Source organism: Tursiops truncatus, chromosome 6, assembly GCF_011762595.2.
Source record: "Tursiops truncatus isolate mTurTru1 chromosome 6, mTurTru1.mat.Y, whole genome shotgun sequence".
NCBI classification, from domain to species: Eukaryota; Metazoa; Chordata; class Mammalia; order Artiodactyla; family Delphinidae; genus Tursiops; species Tursiops truncatus.
The window spans coordinates 34,174,884-34,202,185 of record NC_047039.1 but is presented as its reverse complement, the minus strand read 5'-3'; the positions used below and the strand labels follow the sequence as shown (position 1 = coordinate 34,202,185).

General features: G+C 39.5%; 1 protein-coding gene across 3 annotated transcripts in view; it reads right to left on the bottom strand.

Annotated features, from left to right (window-relative positions):
* The window catches only part of FRMD3 (FERM domain containing 3), a 312,566-nt gene that overhangs the window by 124,948 nt on the left and 160,316 nt on the right, over positions 1-27,302 (bottom strand). For all 3 annotated transcript variants that reach the window (XM_033857906.2, XM_073806028.1, XM_033857907.2), the window contains one exon: positions 6,027-6,069. In XM_033857906.2, coding sequence (XP_033713797.1) covers positions 6,027-6,069 — 43 coding nt within the window. The remainder of the gene's footprint in view (positions 1-6,026; positions 6,070-27,302) is intronic.

Genomic DNA, 27,302 nt, shown 5'->3' with positions numbered 1-27,302 from the left:
GTCGTAGCAGCACATGCCAACACACAAAGGCCAAGTGGGACCAATTACATCCAGAGAGGACGCAGTAGGGAAAGATGCCAGCAACCAGTGGCCAAATCACATGAGACACACGAGTCCTTCAGGACTCAGGACTGTGCATGACAGAGATGTCACCCTCGTGGCCATGGTGGATGGTAAGTAAGCTTCCCCTACCTCATGATGCCATTTTGGAGAAGGAGGAAAAGAAATACTCCAACAGAGGGTATGCACTTTCAAGTGAGTATGTTTAAATTATGAATTCACTGAGTAATTTGCTGAAAGAGATCAAATACTGAACAGGCAGATGCTGAATTACCCTGAAGTGGCAAGATTAACTTTTCACCCCCAGAGGAGACAGGGGCTCACAGCAAGTGGAATTCAGTCATGGGGAAATAATGTTAGATTTCCATACCTCTGAATCATAGTGTATAACTTTTTAAAACCTTTATATGCTAGTATAATTTGTGTGGTTATATAGATCCTATAGGACATGTAATTTTTGTCCTCTTGATGTGTGTCTCTGCATGTATACACATTGGGCTACAGTCCATGGTCATGGGGACAAGGCTAAAAGAGCTATAGGTTTGGGGCTTCCCTGGTGGTGCAGTGGTTGAGAGTCTGCCTGCCGATGCAGGGGACACAGGTTCGTGCCCCGGTCTGGGAGGATCCCACATGCCGCGGAGCGGCTGGGCCCGTGAGCCACGGCTGCTGAGCCTGCTCGTCCGGAGCCTGTGCTCCGCAACAGGAGAGGACACAACAGTGAGAGGCCCGCGTACCGCAAAAAAAAAAAAAAAAAGCTATAGGTTTGAAGTGAGAAGAGTCAGTATGTATTACATAGCAGCATTCCTGCACGGAAAGCTAGGACTCTGAAAACCAAACATTCAAAATATGCACTTCATCATTGCAGCTCTATTTACAATAGCCAGGACATGGATGCAACCTAAGTGCCCATCAACAGATGAATGGATAAAGAAGATGTGGCACACGTATACAAGGGAATATTACTCAGCCATAAAAAGAAACGAAATTGAGTTATTTGTAGTGAGGTGGATGGACCCAGAATCTGTCATACAGAGTGAAGTAAGTCAGAAAGAGAAAAACAAATACCATATGCTAACACATATATATGGAATCTTAAAAAAAAAAAAAAGGTTCTGAAGAACCTAGGGGCAGGACAGGAATAAAGACGCAGACATAGAGAATGGACTTGAGGACACAGGGACAGGGATGGGTAAGCTGGGATGAAGTGAGAGAGTGGCATGGACATATATACACTACCAAATGTAAAATAGATAGCTAGTGGGAAGCAGCAGCATAGCACAGGGAGATCAGCTCAGATCGGTGCTTTGTGACCACCTAGAGGGGTGCGGTAGGGAGGGTGGGAGGGAGATGAAAGAGGGAGGAGATATGGGGATATAAGCATATATATAGCTGATTCACCTTGTTATAAAGCAGAAACTAACACACCATTGTAAAGCAATTATACTCCAAAAAAGATGTTAAAAAATATATGCATTTCATCTGACACTTTGTTTGCAGGCAGTCTATTACCTGAGTACTTTTGAAAGAAAAACAAATCACCAGCTCAGTCCACATTTGTACTTAGGGATATACAGTGATGGAACACGGAAATGAGAAAGATACTCCCTCAATGTTTCCCAAGTAAATTATGTAGCCTATCTGCATTTTTACCCAGTAGACAAGGAATTATTAAAAGTTGACTTTAAAGTTTCAGTTCTGGGCAGGATGGACTACTTGCACCCCACTCTGTCTCTCGCCTTGAATGCGCCTATAAAACCTGGACAGGGCTTCCCTGGTGGCGCAGTGGTTGAGAGTCTGCCTGCCGATGCAGGGGACACGGGTTCGTGCCCCGGTCCGGGAGGATCCCGCATGCCGTGGAGCGGCTGGGCCCGTGAGCCATGGCCGCTGAGCCTGCGCGTCCGGAGCCTGTGCTCCGCAACGGGAGGGGCCACAACGGTGAGAGGCCCGCGTACTGGAAAAAAAAAAAAAAAACCTGGACAGAATATGTGCAGCAGCCATTTAAGGTCTCTGGAAAGTAAACAGTAGCAGGCAGATTGGAAACAAAGACAAGCATTCAAAGAATCAGTGAACCAGTGTTGAGTTCACCACATTTTCCCCTTTGTGTCCCCTGGACAGAACTCAGAGATACCTGGGCATCAGCACAGACTTAGAAGCTCCTAGTTAAGGCCTGAAGAGCAAGAAAAGGGGTTCTGGCAGCAACAGCAATGGCAGCAAGTAGGTGGAAGATTTCCTTTCTGGAAGATTTTAAACTTAGTATCTTAAATAATTGTAAAACTACTTATGTTATGTATTTCTTATTGGGTGAGTTTTGGTAATTTGTGGTTTTTTTGGAATTGGTCCATTTCATCTAAGCTGTCGAACTTCATAACTAGAGTTGTTCTTTGGGGTCTGCAGTGACAGATCCTCTTTTGATCCTGATATTGGTAGTTTGTGTCTTCTGTCTTTTTCTTCATCAGTCTTGCTAGAGGTTTATCAACTTTTCTTGGCCTTTTCAAAGACCAACTATTCTCATTAATTTTCTGCATCATGTATTGAAACATAAGAACTTGGATGAATCTCAGAGTTATTAATGCTGAGTGAAAGAAACCAGTTTCAAAAGATTACAAGCTGTATGGCTCAATTTATAAGACACTCTCAAAAGATACAAACTATATTGACAGAGAACAGATCAGTGGTCGTTAGTTGTTAGGGGAGGTGGGTGTGACGACACAGGGTCAGCACAAGACAGGTGTTTAGAGTGATGTGTTCTGTATCCTGACCGTGGAGGACACAAATCTATCTGTGGGCTAAAAATTCATAGCGCTGTAGAACAAAATAAAGGCAATTTTACCATATGTTCATTTAAAAAATAAAATTGAAAGTAACTCCTAAGGTCAGAGGAGAAATAAGACTGGTTTAAGAAGTTTCTCAGTTTTAAAACTGATAGTTAATAACTGCCCAGTTAATTAGTTTTTCAATTACATATTTCTCTTCCTTAATAAACATGAGGTCATCATAAAAACAAGTTTGATATACCTATCTTCAACAAGATTTGGGGGAAACAAGGTCTCTCATGTAACATTAGTAAATGTTACAGTAAATTACTGTAAATTACTGTAAGATCTTTGGATGGGTATTTATCTCCAAGGAAATATAAAATGTGAATACTTTTTGATCCAACAACTCAACCTCTAGGAATTTCTAGGACAGGTGTACAAGATCAAGAATATACATATAAGCATGTCTATGACAGCATAATTTGTACTAGGAAGAGCCTATAAACAATGTGGATGGCCAGTAATAAGTAAATTACACAGATGCATACAATTATCTACCAGAAAACCATTTTAAAAATGAGGCTAATCATCAATCACTGATTTCGGAAAAAAGTCTCTAAAATTATTAAGAAAAATAACAAGGTGAAGAATAATATATAGCGACTGATCTCATTTTTGTTTAGGAAAGGCCTTATATATGTTGGGGGAGCTTATACATACATAAAAATTCCCAGAAGGATCTATAAAATACTGTTAACAACAGTTATCTCTTTGGAGTAAGCATGGAGATATGAGCAGGAAGAGAAAGGAAATAGTTTAAACTTTTCTGAACTGCTAGAAAAACCACAAACATGATACTATTAAAAAACTATTTTCAAAAATGTTAGTAAGACATAATAATGGCTTTGTACAAAGTTTATTAACCAGGATAGCTGGCCTTCTGCCAACCCTGGGAACGTCCATAGTCAGAGGGATCTTAATGGGGTCAGGGCAAAGGACCTGAAAGTTGGTCATCACTGGTGAGTGAGATGGGAATGGAGCAAACTCTTCCTCCAAGGAATTACGGTCTCACTGCCTACTCAAAGGTAGTCAGAATATAAACAGCATACCCACAACCAAAGAGGAAGCTGCCTGGGGTTCTGCAACCAGATCCTGTTGATAAACTCATGGATGAGTCCCAAGGGTTGGACCCAGTTTTTCTGCATTAACAGTCTATAAGCCCTAGCTTAAATTTTTTCTAATTTACATTATAGTGAATATTTCCAGGACATATGCACAAGAACACAAGAAATTCTTGATACTAAAAGACATCAAGAACAACAACAAAACGAGGTTTGTGATCTTGAGAAAAATTACATAATTGTTTGATCACTAATGTTCTTTACAATACAACAGAGGACTAGGTGACAGGAAGGACCCTTGCTGGTTCCTAGAATCATTGAGCCACCGTGTCTGGTTTAGAAATTGAATTTTACACAATTCTTTTTTCCAGATTCAGATTCTATTTGTCATTAGATTGAAACTGGCCAATAGTCATACATCAATTTTGAAACCACATTTCCCCAAACATTATATATCTTGAGTTGGTTGTTCAGATTTAGTATGTGTAGACACAAAGCTCGTAAGCAGAAACTTCTTCACAAATATAAAATTTTCTCTTCTATTAAGTGTTGAAATACATCCTACTTTAGAGACAAGTTATATTTCAAAAATGTGTGCCCTAAGGAAAATATTTCATGACATTTAAGAACAAAAGTCAAAGAACTATTTACTATAAATAAGTGTACTGGAAAATTATCTAAATATTTTAAAATATATTAACAAAAATATCAAAACTTTGTAGTTAAGGGATAAAAGCCAGGCATGAGCTATTTTTTTTCGCAAACAAGTTAGTTCATTCTCACTATCCTGCATATCATTCTATACAAAGCTTCCTGATAATTCTGTTCTGCTACTTCTTCTGGGGTGTCTGTCCCAACTCTATTCCAGCTTCACCCCAAGAGCCTGACCTCTCTGAACTTTGCATGTGCACTGCTGCCCCTGTCTGCATCTCACACATCTTTCCTGCCCTCTCTCTGCAGCACCCATCGCCCACAGCAGCCCTGGGTGTTAGCCTGAACAACCTGGCTGGCTGTGTGTCCTGAACTGGCCAGTTTGCTCTTGAGAGATGGGAGAGAGATGGGTGAAGAATGGGAAGGGGCAGACAGAGAGAGGTATGAGGGAGGACAAAGAGAGAAAAAGGGAGAGGGAGGGAGGGAAAAAGAAGAGAGTTAAGGAATAGGTATGTTGGTTACTAGTTTGCCATCCATGTTCAGTTTCTTCCTTCTCCCACTTAAAAACCTTGCCCCGAATAATTTCTTCATATTTGAAAAAGAAAAGAATCCCTTGAATGATGACAAGTGACATAATATGCGCTAACCTGATCTCTGATGAGAAACTGATTTATCGCCTATATTTCAGAGCCCTGGGAACGGTGACATGAAGGGATAAATGGATTTCAGGGCAGGCAGTGAATTTCTGAGGTGCATTTCAGAAGCTCTCCTCTAAACCATAAATAAAAACAGGTTGACTACAGCCTGGCAAGGGTGACTAGGACAAAACGTCATGCCACCCAGGACCATCAGTCAACACCCTCCTCACAATGCCCCAGGTGCATGACCAGATATTCTATATTCTAGAGAGATGTTTCCCTAGCTGACTCTTCCAAGAGCTCATCGGCGGGGCGGGGGGGGGAAGGCAGTTCAGAACACCAGAGCTTGAAAGCTATTACCCAGAAAAATATATTGGGGAGGTTGAGGGGTGGAATAGAATACTACAATCTTCAGTAAAGTTAGCAGCAAGATCATAGTTTCAAAATACACCTGCCTCTCATTGCCCCCCCAAGACTGACCTCCCACCCTGAACCATTTACTAGCAACCCCAACAATCAAAGGGAACCAGGCACCAATACCCCTGTTCGAATATGAAATATGAGGGTAAGATGGTGGGGTGGGTGAGAGACACAGGCAGCTATAGGAATAGTGACTGCAGGGAGGACCGAGGCCATCAAATAAGAGAGAAGTTACACAGCTCTCCCTGGGAGGCAGAAGCCCCCAACCCGCAGATCTTCAACTCCATCCATTTCCTCCCTGGCAGGAGAAACTTTGTAAAGAAGTAGAGTCTATCTTTGGACATTTCATAGCAAAAGTGAATGCACAGATTGACACTTACATTTCATTTGCTTGGAAATGGACTTGTTAGGTTCAAGCCAGTGCTGGGGAGAAAAAAAGAGAGAGATTGTGGGTCAAATGGCTGGACCATATGATGCATACTTAATAACTAAAACAAATTTAATAAAGATATTCTTTTCCCAAAGTACAGCCTCCGTTCCCCATAGATATTCCTCAGGGTTCCACCCTCTAAAGATCAACATGAACAGTAGGCAATAATAATACCACAGGCAAGGGTATAAATTACAGAGAATTAATACTTTCTAAGTAGTATTTGAGTCATACAGTTGCTAGGAAAGAAGGACAAGGGAGAAAACATGCACTTAAATTGGATATTCCAGTGGCTCTAGTTGGCTCCTAGGTGATTCTTTGAGCTCCACTGCTCTGGGCAAACCACAGATGGCTAAAGACTTTGACATCCGTGACCTCTACGAGTCACAGTCCAGCAGCATCCTTTCAGGTTAACAGTGGGCCAAGCCAGCATTAGCTCTGTCACACACAGAGGCAATTCTTCCTTCACAGTAGGGAGGAATATATTATTTTAAATATCTTATTTCAGAGGCCTGAGGTCATCAAGAAGCAAAATCAGCTCCAACACAAAACAAAGAAGCCCAAAGTCCTGAATAGCTCAGAATCGTGTTACTGACAGGTATCTGAAGCAGACACAATGCTGGCCCCAGAGCCTAGCTCTCTCCACACCACGAGTAAAGGTCGCTTTGACATGCCGAGATCAGGGCAGCCTCTGATATCACTAACCATGATGCCCCTGAAGCTGCTGAAGGAACGTCAGGAAGCATCACTTTATACACCAGAAGTTTATAAAGATGATAAGAGGGGTGCCAATGGGTATCCATCCAGATGTCAGGGACCCCTCACTTATGGAGCACCCACTCCCTGCTGATTACTGGAGACGAAAGAAGAGGAGGAAACTTACCATCAGTTGAGCACTTACACCTCACTCTATCTCATTTGTGGCATCCAGTAAGCCTCAAGGTTCTGTATTATCCCTATTGTTTGATGTAAAGGCGTAGCCATAAAGTTTAACAGGAGCTATAGCACTGTTGAGCGCTCAGTGAGTGCCAGACTTTCCATGAGCTATCACTACCACCCTGTTTACAGATGAGAAATCTTGGGCTCAGGATGTTAAAGAACTTCCCAAGGAAATGGCAAAGGGAAGAAAGGGTGAAGCTAGCGCTCAGTGGGATTCCAGAGCACAGGCCCTTAACCTCAGGCACGTGGCCTCCCAACAGATCGGTTCACTCTAAAATGTATCATTCTCCTTGCTGAACACTCCCTACCTCCCCAGGAGCTGGAGAATTGAGTGTTCCAATCAGTAGTCTCCAATCTTGGGTTTCAGATCTTTGCAAGTCTTTAAACAAGAATGGGGGTCTTTTAGCTATTTAAAATAAATCTAACTCTTCTAAATGAAGAATCTGCCAGAAAACCATGCATTTACCCTTGACATGTTGCACAAGCAAACTAATATAGCAAATTTCTTTGCTTCTGGCCAAAATTATACCAACTCATGTTGGGAACCCTGATTATCTCCTTTTTCCCCTGATTTTTTTACTGTGGTAAAATATACATAAAATTCACCATTCTAACCATTTTTAAGTGTATAGTTCAGTGATATTAAAAACATTCATAATGGTGTGCTACCATCACCACCATCCATCTCCAGAACTCTTTTCATCTTGTAATATTTAAACTCTATACCTATTAAACAATAACTCCCATTCCCCCCATCCTCTTGGCCCTTGGTACCATTGTACTTTTGGTTATCTCCTTCTAATCAGAAATTATGCTTGGACTTTACACAGTTAAAATTGAACAGTGAGAAAGGCATATTGATTATACCACTTACTAGCTATATAACCTTGTGCAGAATGTTTAATTTCTGTCTCAATTTCACAACTATAAAGTGGGAATAGTAACAGTACCTACCTTGTAAGGTTGTTGTGATGATTTTAAAAGTTAATAAAAAGTTAATAAACGTAAGGTTGCTTAAACAGCGCCTGGCACGTGAAAAATACTCAACGAATGCTTGTTTGCTGTTGCTGTTGTTGTTACTTAATAAGTACAGTTTAATTGGTAGACCACGTCTTTCAATATATGGGACACATGGAAGAGAATAATAAGACGGGACTCTGGTGATTAAATTACTTTTCTAGAAATAAATAAATAGTATAATTTAGAACTAAGGCATGAAAACAAATAACAGCAGCCTGAGATCAATAACTATTGCTACTGTTTCACAAAGGAGGATCACCAGTCATTTTGCTAATAAAGTCTGAAATATAAATAAGTTTTCCAAATTCTCCTTGTTTGGCATTCTTTAAATTCCTTAGCCCTTCTCTGCCTAACTTCGGCCTACCTCCCCACCTTCTCACTGCCTCCGGGAATGACAGGTAGGTTTCATTTTGTGTGCCCACAAACTAAATTACTAGTTAGTTGGTGGTAATCTCCCAGAGCTGTGAGGAAAACTCCAAGACTGTGTGAAGGCTTAGGGACAATGAGTGCGGTGATGGATTGGTTACGTCTGCTGTGCCATGATGGATTGAGTATGTCTCCCACCGAGGGGGAGGAAACATTTAAGACATGCCGCAAGGTATTTGCCATCTGTGCCCTACATAAATTATTTACTTTAAATGAACTGGTCTTCTCATTGTCCTACAAAATACGCCCTGCAGTTTCTGATCGGCTCCAACCTTCCTCTTCCTCTCAGCCTATTCATATTCTGCCCTTGCCTCTCAATTACCTTTGCCTACAATATAATCACTCACTATATACATTTCCAAGACAGCTATTCTTCCCCAATGGGATAGTCACAGGGTATAGAGTCCTAACAAAAATAAGCCAGCAGTAATCATGTTTCAAGGGATTACAGAAAATCATTTCTTCAAAGAGCTCAATTTATTAGTATGTACTAAAATTTAAAAACCTGACTGGCCTATGGCCTAGCAATTCCTTTATTCTCTAATTTGGCCATGTGAACAAAGAGGAAAAAACCAGAATTTTCACTGCAGTATTATATAAAATTACAAAATATTAGAAATAACATTAATGGCCATAATCAGGAAGATGGGTAAACAAAATGGGTAAATAAATTCTGGGTAATTCTGCAGCAGTGTTTTATAGGAGGTAAATCTTTATATGTAACATGGTTGAATCCCTAAGGCACAGTTTGGGATGAAAAAAGTGAACTGCAAAATTAATAACTGTGGCCAGAGTTAGTTCCCAAATTGTGCACTGAAGCATCCCAGGGAAGTGCAGCCATACTAGACATCTGCTGGACACCGTGCAACCTATGAGCTCAAGGAGGTCCACAGTTCCAATATTAGAACATATTATAATCCTTTTGATGTCATTCGTTTTGCAAAGTTGGGTTTCCAGTGGTTGCTGTGATTGAAAACGAGTACCGTGCAAAAATAGGTGTGGAACAGGCAATGAGTGTGGTAGCATCTGATCTGATCCCAGGATTTGAGAGCCATGGAGTGTCCAATAAGCACATACTGCCTGTGAGTAAGTAATTATGGTTAAGAATAAACTGAAAATACTCTTTTCACGTGTGTAATGTTTTAAATGTCTACTAAGGCCATAATGGCTATGTTAGGACATAAATACTAAGTTGTTTGGATCTAACTCTTATTTAGATGGAACTGTTAAATATCCTTTTGACCTAGGGCACCATGAAATAATTACTAAGATACTGAAAGAGCCATAAACCAAGAAAGTTTGAGAACCTCTGAACTATGGTATCATACAATTAATGTGTCTTCTCTTTTTTTTAATAGCATCTTATTGTTTTATTTATTTTTTAAAAATTAATTAATTATTTAATTAATTTTGGCTGTGCCGGGTCTTAGTTGCGGCATGCGGGATCTTTAGTTGCAGCATGCAGACTTCATAGTTGTGGCATGTGGGCTTCATAGTTGTGGCATGCAGACTCTGAGTTGCAGCATGCATGCGGGATCTAGTTCCCTGACCAGGGATGGAACCTGGGCCCTCTGCATTGGCAGCACAGTGACTTACCCACCGGACCACCAGGGAAGTCCCTTAATGTGTTTTCTTTTAAAAAGTAGAAAGTACAAAACACTACCATATATTTTCAAAGAATACATAACAAGCATCTAAATGTACTTTCAAACATCTAAAATGCTACTAAATTGATCCAGTGAGGTGGGTAACTGGGAGAGAACAGGAATTTAGTGGTGTTGGTCAAAGAAAACCATGACTTCCATTTTATCTGTGATATTTTAACTTAAATTTTCACATGTATTCATGCATTACATAAATATTTAAAAATCAATTGAAAAGAAAAACCTAAGCTCTATCCAGAGAATAAAAGCGGATTTCATGTAATTTAGACTCAAGAGGAAGAATTTCATATATAACAGGCAGATGCCAAAGGCAGCCACGCACCCAGGGTTGACAGTGCCATCTGACTCGGGAGCCAGCCAGCCCTGGACTCAGATGCCAGCTCTGCCACTTACTAGTGAGTGGTGTGACCTCCATCAAGTTCCTCTGTTTCCTCACAGCATCATCGTGAGGTTTAAATGGGTTAATTCATTTAGAACAGAGCTTGGATCGTAGTGAAGGCTCAATAAACACCAGCTGCTCCCATCTTCCTCCCGTTCACTGAGACTCCTAAGTTGGTGCCAGGGTGGTGAGCCCACATTTGTCACTCTCTTCCTCTCTCCCTCCCCACCCCACCTGCCTTCTGCTCTACATGAACATATAATTCTCCTTCCTTCTTTCATTCTTCCTTTTAGAGTTAAGAGCTGGGCAATGAAGTTGAGTCTGGACTACACCAACAACTCCCTGCTGAGAGTGTCTGTACAGATGGATTACACGCTCATGAGAAAATAACAACCATGGTGTGGTGTGCTTGGTAATTAGATATAAGGCTTAGAACATCTATCACATTGCTATTTTCCCCTTCAATTGCTACTTGGAATATATGATATCTTTTTAAGTCTGTTTCCTTGCTGAAAACTGATATTCCCAGAGAGAGGAAGAAAGGAAAACCTGCCAACCAAATATCTGAATTTGAGGCTGAAACTTTCCTTTCCTCAACTCTTATTTAGCATAAAAATTGCAAAGACTAAGGAAGCTAATACCCAATCATTGATTCTACTTACTGAGCTTCGGGAGAAAGATGAACCAGAGGACGCATCCTTAGCATGATTTGAAAGTATCAGGAAGGTGTCTGCAGGAGGGTGTGTGAAGGCTCAGCCCAGATCCCCTTTCCCTTTTGTCTGACTTTTTTTTTAGAAGGCTGCTCTCAGGTTACTGGAATCCATTTCGAGGTAGAGAATGAACCTTGCCACCTACCCCCACCCCAATCCCACAGGAAGTCAGCTCTTAACTAATAACTGACAGATGTGGGAGGATAAATACCTCTGCTCCCTTAGCTGGGACATCTCTAAGGCATGACCTACACTCTTCCTGAGCTCCTCTGTGGGACTGGGCCTAAGTTACTTTCTACTTGACTCTGCCCAGCTTCGCACACTTGCACACCCTCCTTCTCTTCCATGTCCAATCCCCCACTCTCCTAAAATCTTCTCTTGGGAGCATTTCCTAATAAAACTGGAATTTTTATGTCAGGTTCTGCTTTCTAGGAACTGAACCTAAGACAGTCTTCCTAACTCTCCACCAAAAACTGCCCTCCATGGTATTTAAAATTCTTCTATTCAACATTTATTCCTTTCACCTTAGGCTTGAGCCCTGGTAACTTGCACATTCCCTGTAAGGGGTCCCAATTTAGTACTGTTTTCAGTATTGACCACCTAGCCTGACTACAATTCAAGTTATTTCTTAGAACAAATATATTTTGATTGACAGTAGCTTGAAGAAAAAGAGGAAGAGTAGAAGATAGCTACACAAAAGAGGTGAAAAGTTGACAGGTGCCTAAATCCTCTAGGCCCTGATTTCCTTCTCTGTGATCTTGTGGGTTGGGGTTAGCAGATTCCAAAGCCCCTAAGATTTCTTTAGCTCTCACATTCCACATACTATGAAGTGAAGGATGAGAACATTGCCGACAAATATTTCTTTCTTTTTAATTTTGCTGCTGCATTTAGCCCTAAGAGATCATTTTTCTCTACCCCATCACAGAAATGATGCACTTCTTTCATACTTTCTAATTTTGGCTTGTCTGGGGAAAAAGAGTGTGGGTGTGAGTTAGTGATTTATGACTAAGTAGATTGATTTTCTATTTGGTAGCTGCTGAGATTAAAAAAAAAAAAAAAAAGCTCCCCAAAGTAAACAATATAACAGTTATCCTCAATGCTGGGCTTCTGTTGAAATTGATCCAGTCTATGATTACAGAATAAATTACACACCCCTCTGTTATCTTTCTCAAAACCCTTGGTTCCCTACACCAAAGTAATCGGTAGACTAAAGAAATGTGTTAAATAGCCAATGGGGCTTTAAACAAGAATGAATGTACCTTCCCAAACAGGAGATTGTTTTTCCCCTCAATAGTAACCAGATCCAAAATCTGACCAATTCCCATCGTAGCCCTGAAAAGATGGCCTGATTCTCACATCTCACCTGGACAAAGCCCCAAAGTAACTCAGTCCCTGCATTAGCTAGCCAATTTATGCCATTTCTAGGCCCTTCAGCCTTTGCTGGGGAGAAAACAACGCCATCGAAATGAATGCAGTCTTAACAGTGTTCTGGATAATAAAGTTAGCCTAGGCCCTAGTTATTTCACTCCCAGGAACAATGGTTTCCACTCCAGTTTCAATAAAATCTACGGCAACAAAAATATCTGCAGATCAGGTATACTCAAAGTTATTGTCCGTTTGTAAGTCAATCTACGTAAGAAAACCTCCATGGCTTTGTTACGGTGTTTTTTACTCCTTCAGCCGTAACTGCTTTTGCTTTCTAGGTTCTTAAGGATGAGCAAAATAGAAGTAACTGCTAAGAGAAGAAACACTGCAGGGAACAGGAAAGCATAAGCACCTTTTTTTCCCATAAAGGACCAGATTGTAATTATTTTAAGCTTTGTGATCCATATGGTCTCTGTCAGGACTACTCAGCTCTGCCATTGGAACATAAAAGCAGCCACAAACACAGAAATGAATAGAAGTAGCTGTGTTCCAAAAAAACTTTATTTAGAAAAACAGATGAGGGCCATCCTGACCCTTGTGTGCCAACCTTTGCTCTACATCCAAGAAATCCATAATGCACACTTAAAGAAAAAGCTAGTAGTGGTCTGAAATACAATAGAGTTTGTAAAAAGTATTTGTTGCTGTGCATCTTAAAGTATAGTAAAATACCAAATGCAATCATAAGGGAAATTACGGGATTCCTTCATGCTTGTTACAATGGAATTTACCACTGTATAACATTTGCTGTCATGTCATATAAATTTAACAACACTACCAGCCAAATTTTTCTAAAGTCTAAGTTTTCCTACTCGCCAGACCCATGGATCTTTTCAAACTGTTTAAAGCATGGAATAGTAAAAAGATAAGTTATATATGTTGATAATATGGAGTAATGCATTTAAACAACCACCTATGGCGTAGATACTTTTAGTATCCCCATTTTACAGATAAAGAAATTGAGGCACAGGTTAAGGTCAAAGCCATACAAACAGCAAATGGCAGGGATAGGATTTGACCCCATCTTCCTGGTGTCAGTGCTCTTAGCACTTGAGCAGTAATGTCCTCTGATCTTCCCTCTTGATATTTGAAACTGCAGCTCATTCCTTTTCATTAATTCTGTAACTACCCATATGCTTCCAGAATGTCTCTCACTCCTCGTTCTGTTCTTTCTGCTCTGTATGTTCCTGGTCAGTCTCCACTGCAGGTTTCCCCTTCTGGACCATCCTTTAAAATATAGATGTTCTTCAGCTTTCAGATTCTCCTCTCCGTTTATACTCTCTCCCTCAGCACTGCAATCTATTTCTCAGGGCTTTAAAGTAGTAAGGACCCCATGGGCTCCAAAAATCTCCATCCGTGCCCTAAAACTTTTTCAGTAAGCTTCAGATCAATACTTTCAACTATACCCTAAACCTCTCTACCTCAACATCTCACAGTCATCCCAACTCAACATGTCCAAAACTTATCAACCCACTCTCTTTGTACAGTTTATCTGGTAAATGGTTCTACTTGTGCTTGGAACCCATGTAAGAAGTCCAGACACTCTGCTGGAAAGGTCATGTGGAGAGGCCCCAAAAACACATGCAGAGGGAAGGGGCCCCAAGCCCCACCTTCCAGTCATCCCCATCGAGGTACCAGGCATATGAATAAAGATGTCTTGGACAACCTCAGACCAGACCAGCCACCCACTGAGTGAGCCCAGTCAATCCCATGCAGAGCTGAAGAATCATGCAGCTGAGCCCTGCTCAAATTCCTGACCCACAAAATCCTGAAATATAATAAAATTGTGTTGCTTGAAGCCACTAAGTTTTGGGGAGACTTGTTACACAGCAATAGATAACTATAACTCTTCCTCCTTGTTACGGACTGAATGTGCCCCTGTACCACAAATCCACATGCTGAAGCCCTATCCCCAATGTGATAGCCCTGAAGGTAAGGCCTTTGGGAAGTAATAAGGTTTAAAAAGAAGTCACGAGAGTATGACCCACACGATGGGATTAGTGTCCTCGTAAGATGACAAAGAAAGACCAGAACTCTCTCTTGAGCTCCTCCCACCCACCACCCCACCACGTGAGGACACAGGGAGGAGGCAGCCATCTGCAAGCCTAAAAGACAATTTTTGCCAGGAACCAAATCCATCAGCACCTTGCTCTTGGACCGTCCAGCCTCTAGAACTGTGAGAAATAAATGTCCTGTTTAAGCACCTAGTCTACGATGTTTTCTTGTAGCAGCCCAAGCTGCCTAAGACACTCATCATTACCTCCATAACACACAATTACAAGTGAACTCTGAAAGATATCTGCTGGAGCATGAATGAAAAAGAAATAGGTCTGCTTCATACTGTCATTTCCTAATCTCTACTGTTTTTGTTTCTCCAAGTGATACACTATACTCATACTTACATTCCAGCCTCTTCCCAGCTGGACTTAAAAACTGTCTTTAAAGTTATATTGAAACTTCCAAACCTGCTCGTCTCCATTCAGCTCTGATGTTCTTCCCTGCTGGAAGCCTCCAGTGAGTGCTTCTCTTTATAATGATGGCACTTAAACCTTACCTCTCTAATTAATTTCTACCTTCATCTGAACCAAACCCAGGAGGTTCCCACCACAAAGGAGAAAGATTGTCCTACATTGGATATCTTCCCATTTTTTCTAACTCAAACAGAGATAAAATGGCATTTCCCAGACTTACTTATTCTTTTGTCTGCCTTTTTAAAAAAGTTTTGGGACTTCCCCAGAGGTCCAGCGGTTAAGACTCCGCCTTCCAATGCAGGGGGTGTGGGTTTGATCCCTGGTCAGGGAACTAAGGACCCACATGTCACAGGGTATGGCCAAAAATTTTTTTTTAAAGTTTCAAGTGTACAACATAGTGGTTCAATAATTTTATACATTAAAAAAATATCACCATGATAAGTCTGGTTACCGTCACCATACAAACTTATGACAACATTATTGACTATATTCCCCATGATGTACATTATATCCCCATAATTTATTTATTTTATAATTAGAAGTTTGTACTTCTTAATCTCCCTCACTTATTTCACTCATTCCCCCACCCTTCTCCCCTCTGGCGACCACTAGTTTATTCTCTGTATCTGTGAGTCTGTTTTTGTTTTGTTTTGCTTTTTAGACTCTACAAATAAGTGAGATCAAGTACTATTTGTCTTCCTCTGACTAATTTCACTTAGCATAATACCTTCTAGACCCATCCATATCGTTGCAAATGGCAAGATTTCATTTTTTAATATTTTTTTATATTTATACATATAATCACATCTTCTTTATCCATTCATCTATCAATGGACACTTAGGTTGATTTCATATCTTGGCTATTGTAAACAGTGCTGAAATGAACACTGGAATGTATATATCTTTTCAAATTAGTGTTTTTGTTTTCTCTGGGTAAATACCCACAAGTGAAATTGCTGAATCATATGGCAGTCTCACTTTTAACTTTTTGAGGAACCTCTATAGGGTTTTCCATAGTGGCTGCACCAATATACATTCCCATAACAGTGCACAAGCGTTCCTTTTTCTCCATTTTCTCACCGACACTTCGTATTTGTTGTCTTTTTGGTTACTGTTATTTTGACAGATGTGAGGTGATGCTTCATTCTGGTTTCAATTTGCATTTCCCTGATGATTAATGATGTTGAGCAGCTTTTCATGTGTCTGTTGGCCATCTGTATGTCTCCCTTGGAAAAATGTCTACTCAGGTCCTCTGCCCATGTTTTAATCTGGTTTGTTTTTCTGATGTTGAGTTGTATGAGTTCTTTGTATATCTTGGATATTATCCCCTTATCTGATATATCTTTGCAAACTTCTCCAATTCAGTAGGCTGCCTTTTCATTTTGTTGAGAGTATACTTCACTGTGCAAAAGTTTTTTAGTTTAACAATCCCATTTGTGCATTTTTGTTTTTGTTTCCCTTGCCTGAGGAGACTTATCCAAAAGATATTACTAAGATTGATGCCAAAGTGCATACTGCCTGTTTTTTCTTCTAGGAGTTTTATGGTTTCAGGTCTTACATTTAAGTCTTTAATCCATTTTGAGTTTATTTTTGTGTATGGTGTGAGAAAGTAGGACAGTTTGATTCTTTTGTGTAGCTGTCCAATTTTCTCATCACCATTTATTGAAGAGGCTGTCTTTTCCCCATTGTGTATCCTTGCCTCCTTTGTTATAGATTAATTGACCATCTAAGTGTGGGTTTATTTCTGGGATCTCTATTCTGTTCCATTGAACTTTGTGTCTGTTTCCATGCCAGTACCATACTGTTTTGATTATTATAGGTTTATAATATAGTTTGAAATCAGGAAGCATGATACCTCCAGTGTTGTTCTTTCTCAAGATTGTTTTGGCTATTCAGGGTCTTTTGATTCCATACAAATTTCAGAATTATTTGTTCTAGTTCTGTGTAAAATGTAATTGGTATTTTGATAGGGATTGCATTGAATCTGTAGATTGCCTTGGGCAGAATGATCATTTTAACAAGGTTAATTCTTCCAATCCATGAGAACAGTATAACTTTCCATTTGTTTGTGTTGTCTTCAATTTCTTTTATCAATGTCTTATAGTTTTCTGAGTACAGGTTTTTTACCTCCTTAGTTAGATTTATTCCTGGGTATTTTATTCTTTTTGATACAATTGTAAATGGGGTTGTTTTCTTAATTTCTCTTTCTGATAGTTTGTTGTTAGTATATAGTAACACAACAGATTTCTGTATGTTAATTTTGTATCCTTCAACTTTATGGAATTCATTTATTAGTTCTAATAGTTTTTTGGTGGTGAATTTGGGATTTTCTATGTACAGTAAGTCCCCTACATATGAACGAGTTCCACTCCAAGCATGTTCATAAGTCCAATTTGTTCATAAGTCCAACAAAGTTAGCCTAGGTTCCCAACCAGCACAATCGGCTATATAGTACTGTACTGCAATAGGTTTGTAATACTTTTCACACAAATAACACACAAAAAACAAACACAAAAAATTAATAAAATGTTTGTTTGGGTTTTTGTTGCGGTACGCGGGCCTCTCTCTGTTGTGGCCTCTTCCATTGCAGAGCACAGGCTCCGGCCGTGCAGGCTCAGTGGCCATGGCTCACGGGCCCAGCCGCTCCGCGGCATGTGGGATCTTCCCGGACCAGGGCACTAACCCACGTTCCCTGCATCAACAGGCGGACTCCCAACCACTGCGCCACCAGGGAAGCCCTGTTTGTGTTTTTGATATTGAGGTACATGAGCTGCTTGTATATTTTGGAGATTATTCCTTTGTCAGTTGCTTCATTTGCAAATATTTTCTCCCATTCTGAGGGTTGTCTTTTTGTCTTGTTTATGGTTTCATTTGCTGTGCAAAAGCTTTTAAGTTTCATTAGCTCCCATTTGTTTATTTTTGTTTTTATTTTCATTTCTCTAGGAGGTGGGTCAAAAAGGATCTTGCTGTGATTTATGTCAAAGAGTGTTCTGCCTATGTTTTCCTCTAACAGTTTTATAGTGTCTGGCCTTACATTTAGGTCTTTAATCCATTTTGAGCTTATTTTTGTGTATGGTGTTAGGAAGTGTTCTAATTTCATTCCTTTACATGTAGCTGTCCAGTTTTCCCAGAACCACTTATTGAAGAGGCTGCCTTTTCTCCACTGTAGAATCTTGTCTCCTTTATCAAAGACAAGGAGACCATATGTGCGTGGGTTTATCTCTGGGCTTTCTATCCTGTTCCATTGATCTATATTTCTGTTTTTATGCCAGTACCATACTGTCTTGATTACTGTAGCTTTGTAGTATAGCCTGAAGTCAGGGATTCTGATTCCTCCAGCTCCATTTTTTCCCCTCAAGATTGCTTTGGCTATTCGAGGTCTTTTGTGTTTCCATACAAATTGTGAAAAAAATTTTTATAGTTCTGTGAAAAATGCCATTGGTAGTTTGTTGGGATTGCATTGAATCTGCAAATTGCTTTGGGTAGTATAGTCATTTTCACAACGTCGATTCTTCCAATCCAAGAACATGGTCTATCTCCATCTGTTTGTATCATCTTTAATTTCTGTCATCAATGTCTTATAGTTTTCTGCATACAGCTCTTTTGTCTCCTTAGGTAGGTTTATTCCTAGATATTTTATTCTTTTTGTTGCAGTGGTAAATGTGAGCGTTTCCTTAATTTCTCTTTCAGATTTTTCATCATTGGTGTATAGGAATGCAAGAGATTTCTGTGCATTAATTTTGTATCCTGCTACTTTACCAAATTCATTGATTAGCTCTATTAGTTTTCTGGTAGCATCTTTAGGTTTCTCTATGTATAGTATCATGTCATCTGCACAGTATCATGTCATCTGCAAACAGTGACAGTTTTACTACTTCTTTTCTGATTTGGATTCCTTTTATTTCTTTTTCTTCTCTCTTTGCTGTGGCTAAAACTTCCAAAACTATGTTGAATAATAGTGGTGAGAATGGGCAACCTTGTCTTGTTCCTGATCTGGGAGAAAACTGTTTCAGTTTTTCACCATTGAGAATGATGTTGGCTCTGGATGTGTCATATATAGCCTTTATTATGTGAGGTAGGTTCCCTCTATGCCTATTTTCTGGAGAGTTTTTATCATAAATGGGTGTTGAATTTTGTTGAAAGCTTTTTGTGCATCTATTGAGATGATCATATGGTTTTTCTCCTTCAATTTGTTAATATGGTGTATCACATTGATTGATTTGCATATATTGAAGAATCCTTGCATTCCTGGGGTATACTCCACTTGATCATGGTGTATGATCCTTTTAATGTGTTGTTGGATTCTGTTTGCTAGTAGTTTGTTGAGGATTTTTGCATCTATGTTCATCAGTGATACTGGCCTGTAATTTTCTTTTTTTGTGGTGTCTTTGTCTGGTTTTGGTATCAGGGTGATGCTGGCCTCATAGAATAAGTTCAGAAGCATTCCTTCCTCCTCAATTTCTTGGAATAGTTTGAGACGGATCGATGTTAAATGTTTGGTAGGATTCACCTCTGAAGCCATCTGGTCCTGGACTTCTATTTGTTGGGAGGTTTTTTTTAAATTACCGATTCAATTTCATTACTGGTAATTGGTCTGTTCATATTTTCTATTTCTTCCTGATTCAGTCTTGGAAAATTGTACATTTCTAGGAATTTTTCCATTTCTTCTAAGTTATCCATTTTGTTGGCATATAATTGTTCTTAGAAATCTCTTATGATCCTTTGTATTTCTGTGATGTCAGTTGTAACTTCTCTTCCTTTATTTCTGATTTTATTTATTTAGGCCCTTTCTCTTTTTTTCTTGATGAGTCTGGCTAAAGGTTTATCAATTATGTGTATCTTTTCAAAGAATCAGCTCTTAGTATAATTGATCTTTTTCATTGTCTTTCTAGTCTCTATTTCATTTACCTTTGCTCTGATCTTTATAATTTCTTTCCTTCTCCTAACTTTGGGTTTTGTTTGTTTTTCTTTTTCTAGTTCCTTTAGATGTAAGTTTAGATTGTTTGAGATTTTTCCTGTTTCCTGAGGCAGGTTAATATCACTATAAAATTCCCTCTTAGAACTGCTTTTCCTGCGTCCCACAGATTTTAGATCATTGTCTTTCCATTTTCATTTCTCTCATTTTTTAAATTTCCTTTTTAATTTCTTCACTGCCCCATTGGTTGTTTAGTGGCATATTGTTTAGCCTCCATGTGTTCGTGTTTTGTGTTTTTTGGTTGTTTTCAGTTTTTCTCCTGTAGTTGATTTCTAGTCTTATAGCACTGTGGTCAGAAAAGGTGTCTGATATGATTTCCATCTTCTTAAGTTTATTGAGACTTGTTTTGTGGCCTAGCATATGATCTTTCCTTGAGAATGTTGCATGTGCACTTGAAAAAATGCGTATGCAGTTGCTTTTGGATGGAATGTTCTATATATATCTATTAAGTCCATTGGTCTCGAGTCTTGTTTAAGGCCAGTGTTTCCTTATTTTTTAAAAATTGGGGTATAGCTGTTTTACAATGTTGTGTTAGTTTCTGCTGTACAATGAAGTGAATCAGCCATATGTATACATATATCCCTTCCCTCTTGGACCTCCCTCCCAATCCCCCATCCCACCCTATCTAGGTCACCACAGAGCACCAAGTTGAGCTCCCTGTGCTATACAGCAGGTTCCCACTAGCTATCTGTTTTACACATGGTAGTGTACATATGTCAATGCCAATCTCCCAGTTCATCCCACCCCCCTCCCCACCATGTCCACACGTCTGTTCTCTACATCTGCATCTCTACTCCTGCCCTGCAAATAGGTGCATCTGTACCATTTTTCTAGATTCCACATATATGCATTAATATATGATATTTGTTTTTCTTTCTGACTTACTTCACTCTGTATGACACTCTATGTCCATCCACATCTCTACAAATGACCCAAGTTTGTTCCTTTTTATGGCTCACTAATATTCCATTGTATATATGTGCCACATCTTCTTTATCTGTTCATCTGTCAATGAACATTTAAGTTGCTTCCATGTCCTTGCTATTGTAAATAGTGCTGCAATGAACACTGGGATGCATGTGTCTTTTTGAATTATGGTTTTCTCAGGGTATATGCCCAGTAGTGGGATTTCTGGGTTATATAGTAGTTCTAGTTTTAGTTTTTTAAGGAATCTCCATACTGTTTTCCATAGTGGCTGTATCAATTTACATTCCCATCAGCAGTGCAAGAGGATCCCCTTTTCTCCATACCCTCTCCAACATTTATTGTTTGTAGATTTTTTGATGATGGCCATTCTGACCAGTGTGAGGTGATACCTCAGTGTAGCCAGTGTTTCCTTATTGATTTTCTGTCTGGATGATCTGTCCATTGATGTAAGTGGGGTTTTAAAGTCCTCTACTATTATTTTGTTACTGTCAATTTCTCCCTTTATGTCTGTTAATATTTGCTTTATGCATTTAGGTGCTCCTCTGTTGGGTACATATATATTTACCATTCTTACATCTTCTTCTTGGATTGATCCCTTGATCATTATGTAACATCTGTCTTTGTCTCTTCTTACAGTCTTTGTTTTAAAGTCGATTTTGTCTGATATAAGTCTTGCTACTCCAGCTTTCTTTTCATTTTCATGGAATACTTGTTTCCACACCCTTACTTTCAGTCTGTGTGTGTGTCTTTAGATCTAACGTGAGTCTCTTGTAGATAGCATATATATTGGTCTTATTTTTGCATCCATTCAGCCACACTGTGTCCTTCGATTGGAGCATTTAGTCCACTTACATTTAAAGTAATTATTGATAGGTATGTACTTATTACCATTTTGTTAATTGTTTTGGGTCTGTCTTTGTAGTTATCTTTTGTTCCTTTCTTCTTTTGCTCTTTTGTGATTTGTTGACTGTATCCAGGGTCCCCAACCCACGGGACATGGACTGGTACCAGTCCACAGCTCGTTAGGAACCGGGCCACACAGCAGGAGGTGAGTGGTGGGCAAACGAGCAGAGCTTCATCTGCCGCTCCCCATTGCTCGCATTACCACATGAACCATCCCCACGTCCCCGTCAGTGGAAAAATTGTCTTCCATGAAACTGGTCCCTATTATCAAAAAGGTTGGGGACTGCTGGACTATATTTAGTGTGATATTTGGATTCCTTTCTCTTTTTTGCATATGTATCTGTTAAAGATTTTTGGTTTGTGGTTACCATGAGGACACACACACACACACACACACACACAATTTTTTAAAGTTGCTACTCTCCAAAGTTTGAATGCATTCTAACAACGCTGCATTTTTACTCCTCCCTCCATGTTTACTGTTTTTGACATCATATTTTACATCTTTTTGTTTTGTGTATCCCTTAACTACTTATTGTGGATATAAATGATTTTACTACTTTTGTCTTTTAACCTTCCTCCTAGCTTTAAAAGCGATTGATCTACTACCTATACTACATGTTTGTCTTTACTTATGAGATTTCTCCTTTCATATTTCTAGTTGTGGTCTTATCTGCTTAGAAAAGTCCCTTTAACATTTCTCATAATGCCAGTTTAGTGTTGCTGAACTCTTAGTTTTTGCCTGTCTGTAAAACAGAATAAGAACCTTGCTGGGTAGACCATTCTTGGCTGTAGGTTTTTTCTTTCAGCACTTTGAATATATCACGCCACTCCCTTTTGGCCTGCAAAATTTCTGCCAAAACGTCAGCTCATAGTCTTATGGGAGTTGCCTTGTACACAACTAGTTGCTTTTCTCTTGCTGCTTTTAAGATTCCCTTTTTATAATTAAAATGGCAAAAGTTAAAGATAATGTGTATTGGTGTGGAATTCTTTGGGTTTCTTTTGGGGGGCTCTTCGTGATTCCTGGACCGAAATGTCTTTTTTCTTTCCCACATTAGGGAAATTTTCAGCTATTTTTTCTTCAAATAAATTTTCTGACCCTTTCTCTCTCATCCATCTGGGACCCCTAAAATACAAATATTAATATGCTTGATGCTGTCCCAGAGATCTCTTAAACTATCCTCATTTTTTAAAATTCTTTTTCTTTTTTTTTTTTCTGTTCAGCTTGGGTGATTTCCACTACTTTATCTTACAGCTCACTGATCTGTTCCCCTGTATCATCTAATCTACTGTCAATTCCTTCTAGTTTATTTTTTTAGCTATTGTGTTCTTTAGATTTTTTGTGGTTCTTTATATTTTCTAACTCTGTTAAGTTTCTCACTGTGTTTATATTTTCTTCTCTCAAGTTTGTTGAGCATCTTTATGATCATCTTTGTGATCATTAACTTGAACTCTTTTTCAGGTAGATTGTTTATCTCTACTTTGCTTAGTTCTTCTTCTGGGGTTTTGTCTTATCCCTTCATTTGGAACATATTCCTCTGTCTCCATTTTGCCTAAGGTTGGTTACATTTCTCACCATTCTATCAGTGTCCTTGTGATAGAATGAGTTCTCCAAAATCGCTGCTGCCAGTGTCTATGTCCCTAGCAGGAGTCCCAATTGCCTCCTGCCTCTCCAGGAGGCTCTCCAATATCACGAAGGGGGTCTGACCAAGGATCCTTTCAAATGACTGCCTCTTCACTGGGACTTGGAGTGTATGAGATTTTGTGTGCACCCTTTAAGAGCAGAATCTGTTTCCTACATCCCTCTGGCTCTCCCATATGCAAGCCCTGCTTGTCTTCAAAGACAGATGTTCTGGGGGCCCATCTTCCTGGTGCAGGACCCCCAGGCTGGGCAGCCTGATGTGGGCCTCAGGCTCCTCACTTCATGGAGAAAACCTCTTAAATTGTGACTATCCTCCTGTTTGTGGGTCACTTTCCAGGTGTGTGACCATACTGTGTCTCCACCCCTCCTACCTGTCATGTTATGGTTCTTTCTTTGTATCTTTAGCTGTGGAAGATCTTTTCTCCTAGTCCTCAGGTTGTTTTCATAGATAGCTGCCCTGTAAACAGTTGTAATTTTGGTATGCCCATGGAAGAAGGTGAGCTCAGGGTCTTCCTACTCTGCCATATTCCCAGAAGTTCTCCCTTATGTTTGCCTTTTGACCTGAACAAGATAACCAATTCATGAGTTTGCTCCTCCCCACCACTAAAATTATAACATCTCAATTGGCTAAGTGACTTCCAGATTGCAATCTGTCTTTATCAGGCATCCCATTCCTTCCTAGGAGAGGGCATCAGGTGTAGATAGAGTCAATGATGAGCAATAATTTTAGTTAAACACCAAGTTCTGCTTTCTTCTGAAAGAATATGACAATTTCCCCAAATCTGTCAGTGTTAATACCTTGGACCACAATTGAACCACTACACAATATATCCAATTTTCAAGCTGTTATGATAGTGCTGTGTTCCTTGTAACTTGAGTACCCAAAGTCTTTTCCTGGAAAGCCAAGTTACTTGTCCATACCCCTCCCAAAACAGACATCCAAGTACTCTTAATATTTAATACCCCTGAGACTCAAAAGTAAAAGAGGACTCATTAAGCAAATTCATGACCAGTGACTTGAGGCAGCAATACAGCCCTCCTCTTTAGTGCAGGGTTGCCCTAGATCTCAGATACCACTCTCATTCCTAGTTTCAAGCATCTATGAAGCAATTTCCCCAGGAAGTAGCCTTTCAAAGCAGGAGCAGCTGGTGGGACATAATGCTGTCTAGCTTCCTGGCACCATCCCCAGAGTGAAACTTCAAATCACTGGGCCTGTTTTTTTCCATTCCATGTCCTCCCCAAAGCTGCTTCCAGAAAAAGCAAATTGCTCTAACATAGGCAAGGTCTTTTCCCATTATTAACAAGACTCACTGATAGGCTCACTTGTTCTTTCTGGCTGCCAACATAAAAACCTCAGGGCTGTAATTGTATTTGAAGGGAGGAGGCATTAGTGTTCAGCATGTCCTTGCATCCATGATTTCCCAGGTCATCCTATCAGAAAGGACGTCTGGCAGTCACATGACACAGAACGCCCTAAAACAAGGGTGCTTACAGAGATTGCCCCAGGGGTGTGGATTTCCAAACTAAATTTGTTGTCTTTGGGTATGAGTCAGAATAGCCCTTAAGTTAGAAAAGTCAATGACAGTCATGTAAGTGGGTTAAACAGATGCTTAGAGATAGGGAAGTTAAAAATCAAAAGCACTGGGTTCAATCTCCCTGAAGTCTATAAACCAAGTCCTGGTATAATTCCTCCACTGGCTGGCTAGGGTTGGGGTACTTCCTCAGTTCTAAGGCACTGGGGGTGACTTCCCTAGCTTGGTTTGGGAAAGAGGGAAATGTGGAAGAATAAGAAGGGAAACCAGGGCAGTGGACATCTCAAACCGTAGCCATAGAAAGTAGAATTATGAAACCCAACTAATTATTTCAAAACTTCATCTTTCCAAAGGGAAGTTACCCTAGCACCTGAGCAGAAGTGGTAGAAAGATTATGCTACATTTAAGAAAAAATATCTGGACAAGCCAAGTAAGATCTTTTTCTTCTGGAATTATTTCTTCCAAGTCTTCTAAACTTGTAGTCCCAGCTTCTCTCCCAATAAAATGAGGAGGATACTACCCACCTTTTCCCTAATCTTAGGCAACTAAGATTATATGAGTTCTTCAGAAGATAAATGTGGTGGAAATTCAAGAGGACTTTTATTGACCAGTATTCAATCTGTCCCATCCTACATCAAATTTTTAAAATAATGGAAATTCTGGGCCCTTGCTATTAAAATAGCAAAAGATAGTCATCATTTACTGACTCAGTCCTCACCACTCTCACAGCATATGGGGCATGAGACATCTTGTCAAACATATGGCATTCCAAATGTAACAGTGTTAAATATTTAATATTCCACAATGGTGTACCATAAATCAAATTGTGAAGAGTTGTAGGCAAACCACCAACTCCCACAGCAGAGGTAAGTTCCACTTCAGGCTTTCTAACTAACTTGACTTTTTTTCTTGATTAGCTTTCTGTCCAAATAATTCATTGTTTTATTTTCCATTGATTAAAAGTACACAAGCTGGTAAAACAAAACAAAACAAAAACAAAAAACAAACCAATGCTTGTCAATTAATCTCTGCTTAAAACTCTCATGTCAGCATATTGTTGTGTCTTTGAGACCTTTTTTTAAATCGGGTTCAGGTTTTTTTTGGGTTTTCCACAGAAAAACCCAAATGAACTTTTTGGCCAACCCAATAATTATCCAAGGTTCACCTCCTCCCTCTTCTCTCCCCAAAGATCATAATAATGGCCTTTAAAAGAAGTTATTGTGAACATTTCTAGGTTTTAGACTTGCCAGTCATGGCTGTATTTCCTCCTGCAACTGTCTCACCTAGACCTAGCTAATACATAGTAAAAGTAATAATAACAATTAATAATAAAAATAACACATGACATCTACTCCATGTATACCATTGTTAAGCATTTACATAGCTTATCTCTAACTCCCATATCAACCTTACATGTAGGTACTGTTATCAATATTAACAATCAGGACAAAGACTCAGAGAAGCTCACTAACTTGGTCAAGATCACATAGCTTTCTAACCAGCAGAGATGGGATTTAATTTGCATCCTTCTGAGTACAAAGTCCAAGCATCATTATGAGTCCAAAGTCCAAGCATCTTTATGAGTACAAAGTCTAAGCCTCTTTCTGAGTACAAAGTCCGTACAGTTTTGTACAGCAACTACTTTGCAATCCATATGGAAGTTACACTCACACTGTATCTTCAAAATCAAAAGGCTATAACGGCTATATTGCAGGGGAAAACAGAACTATTCAGGCAGCCCTCTATGCAATTTAGTGAATACATCAGAGAAGATGGTTTTGTTTTGGAGCGGCCCTTACTTTTTCCACTAATCTACTACCTGAGTCTGGACACTAAAAATTAAGGTAAATCAAGTCAAAATATAAAGAACAATGAAGCATATCAACCCAGAGACTTAAGTTAAAAAAATAATTTTAGACATACAGAAAAGTTGCAAAAATAGCATAACAACTCATCTACCTTAGTATTAGCATCTTATATAGCCATGAGCAATTATCAAAATTAAGAAACTAATATTAACCCAATACTATTAACTAAACTACAGACTTCATCTGGAATTCACCAGTTTTCCCAACTACTACACTTTTCTCTGTTCGAGCATCCAATCCAGGATTCCATATTGTCTTAGTTGATGCATCTCTCTAATCTGTGAGAGTTCCCCAATCTTTTCTTGTCCTTCATGACCTGAACAGCTTTGAAGAGTATTGGTAAGTTGT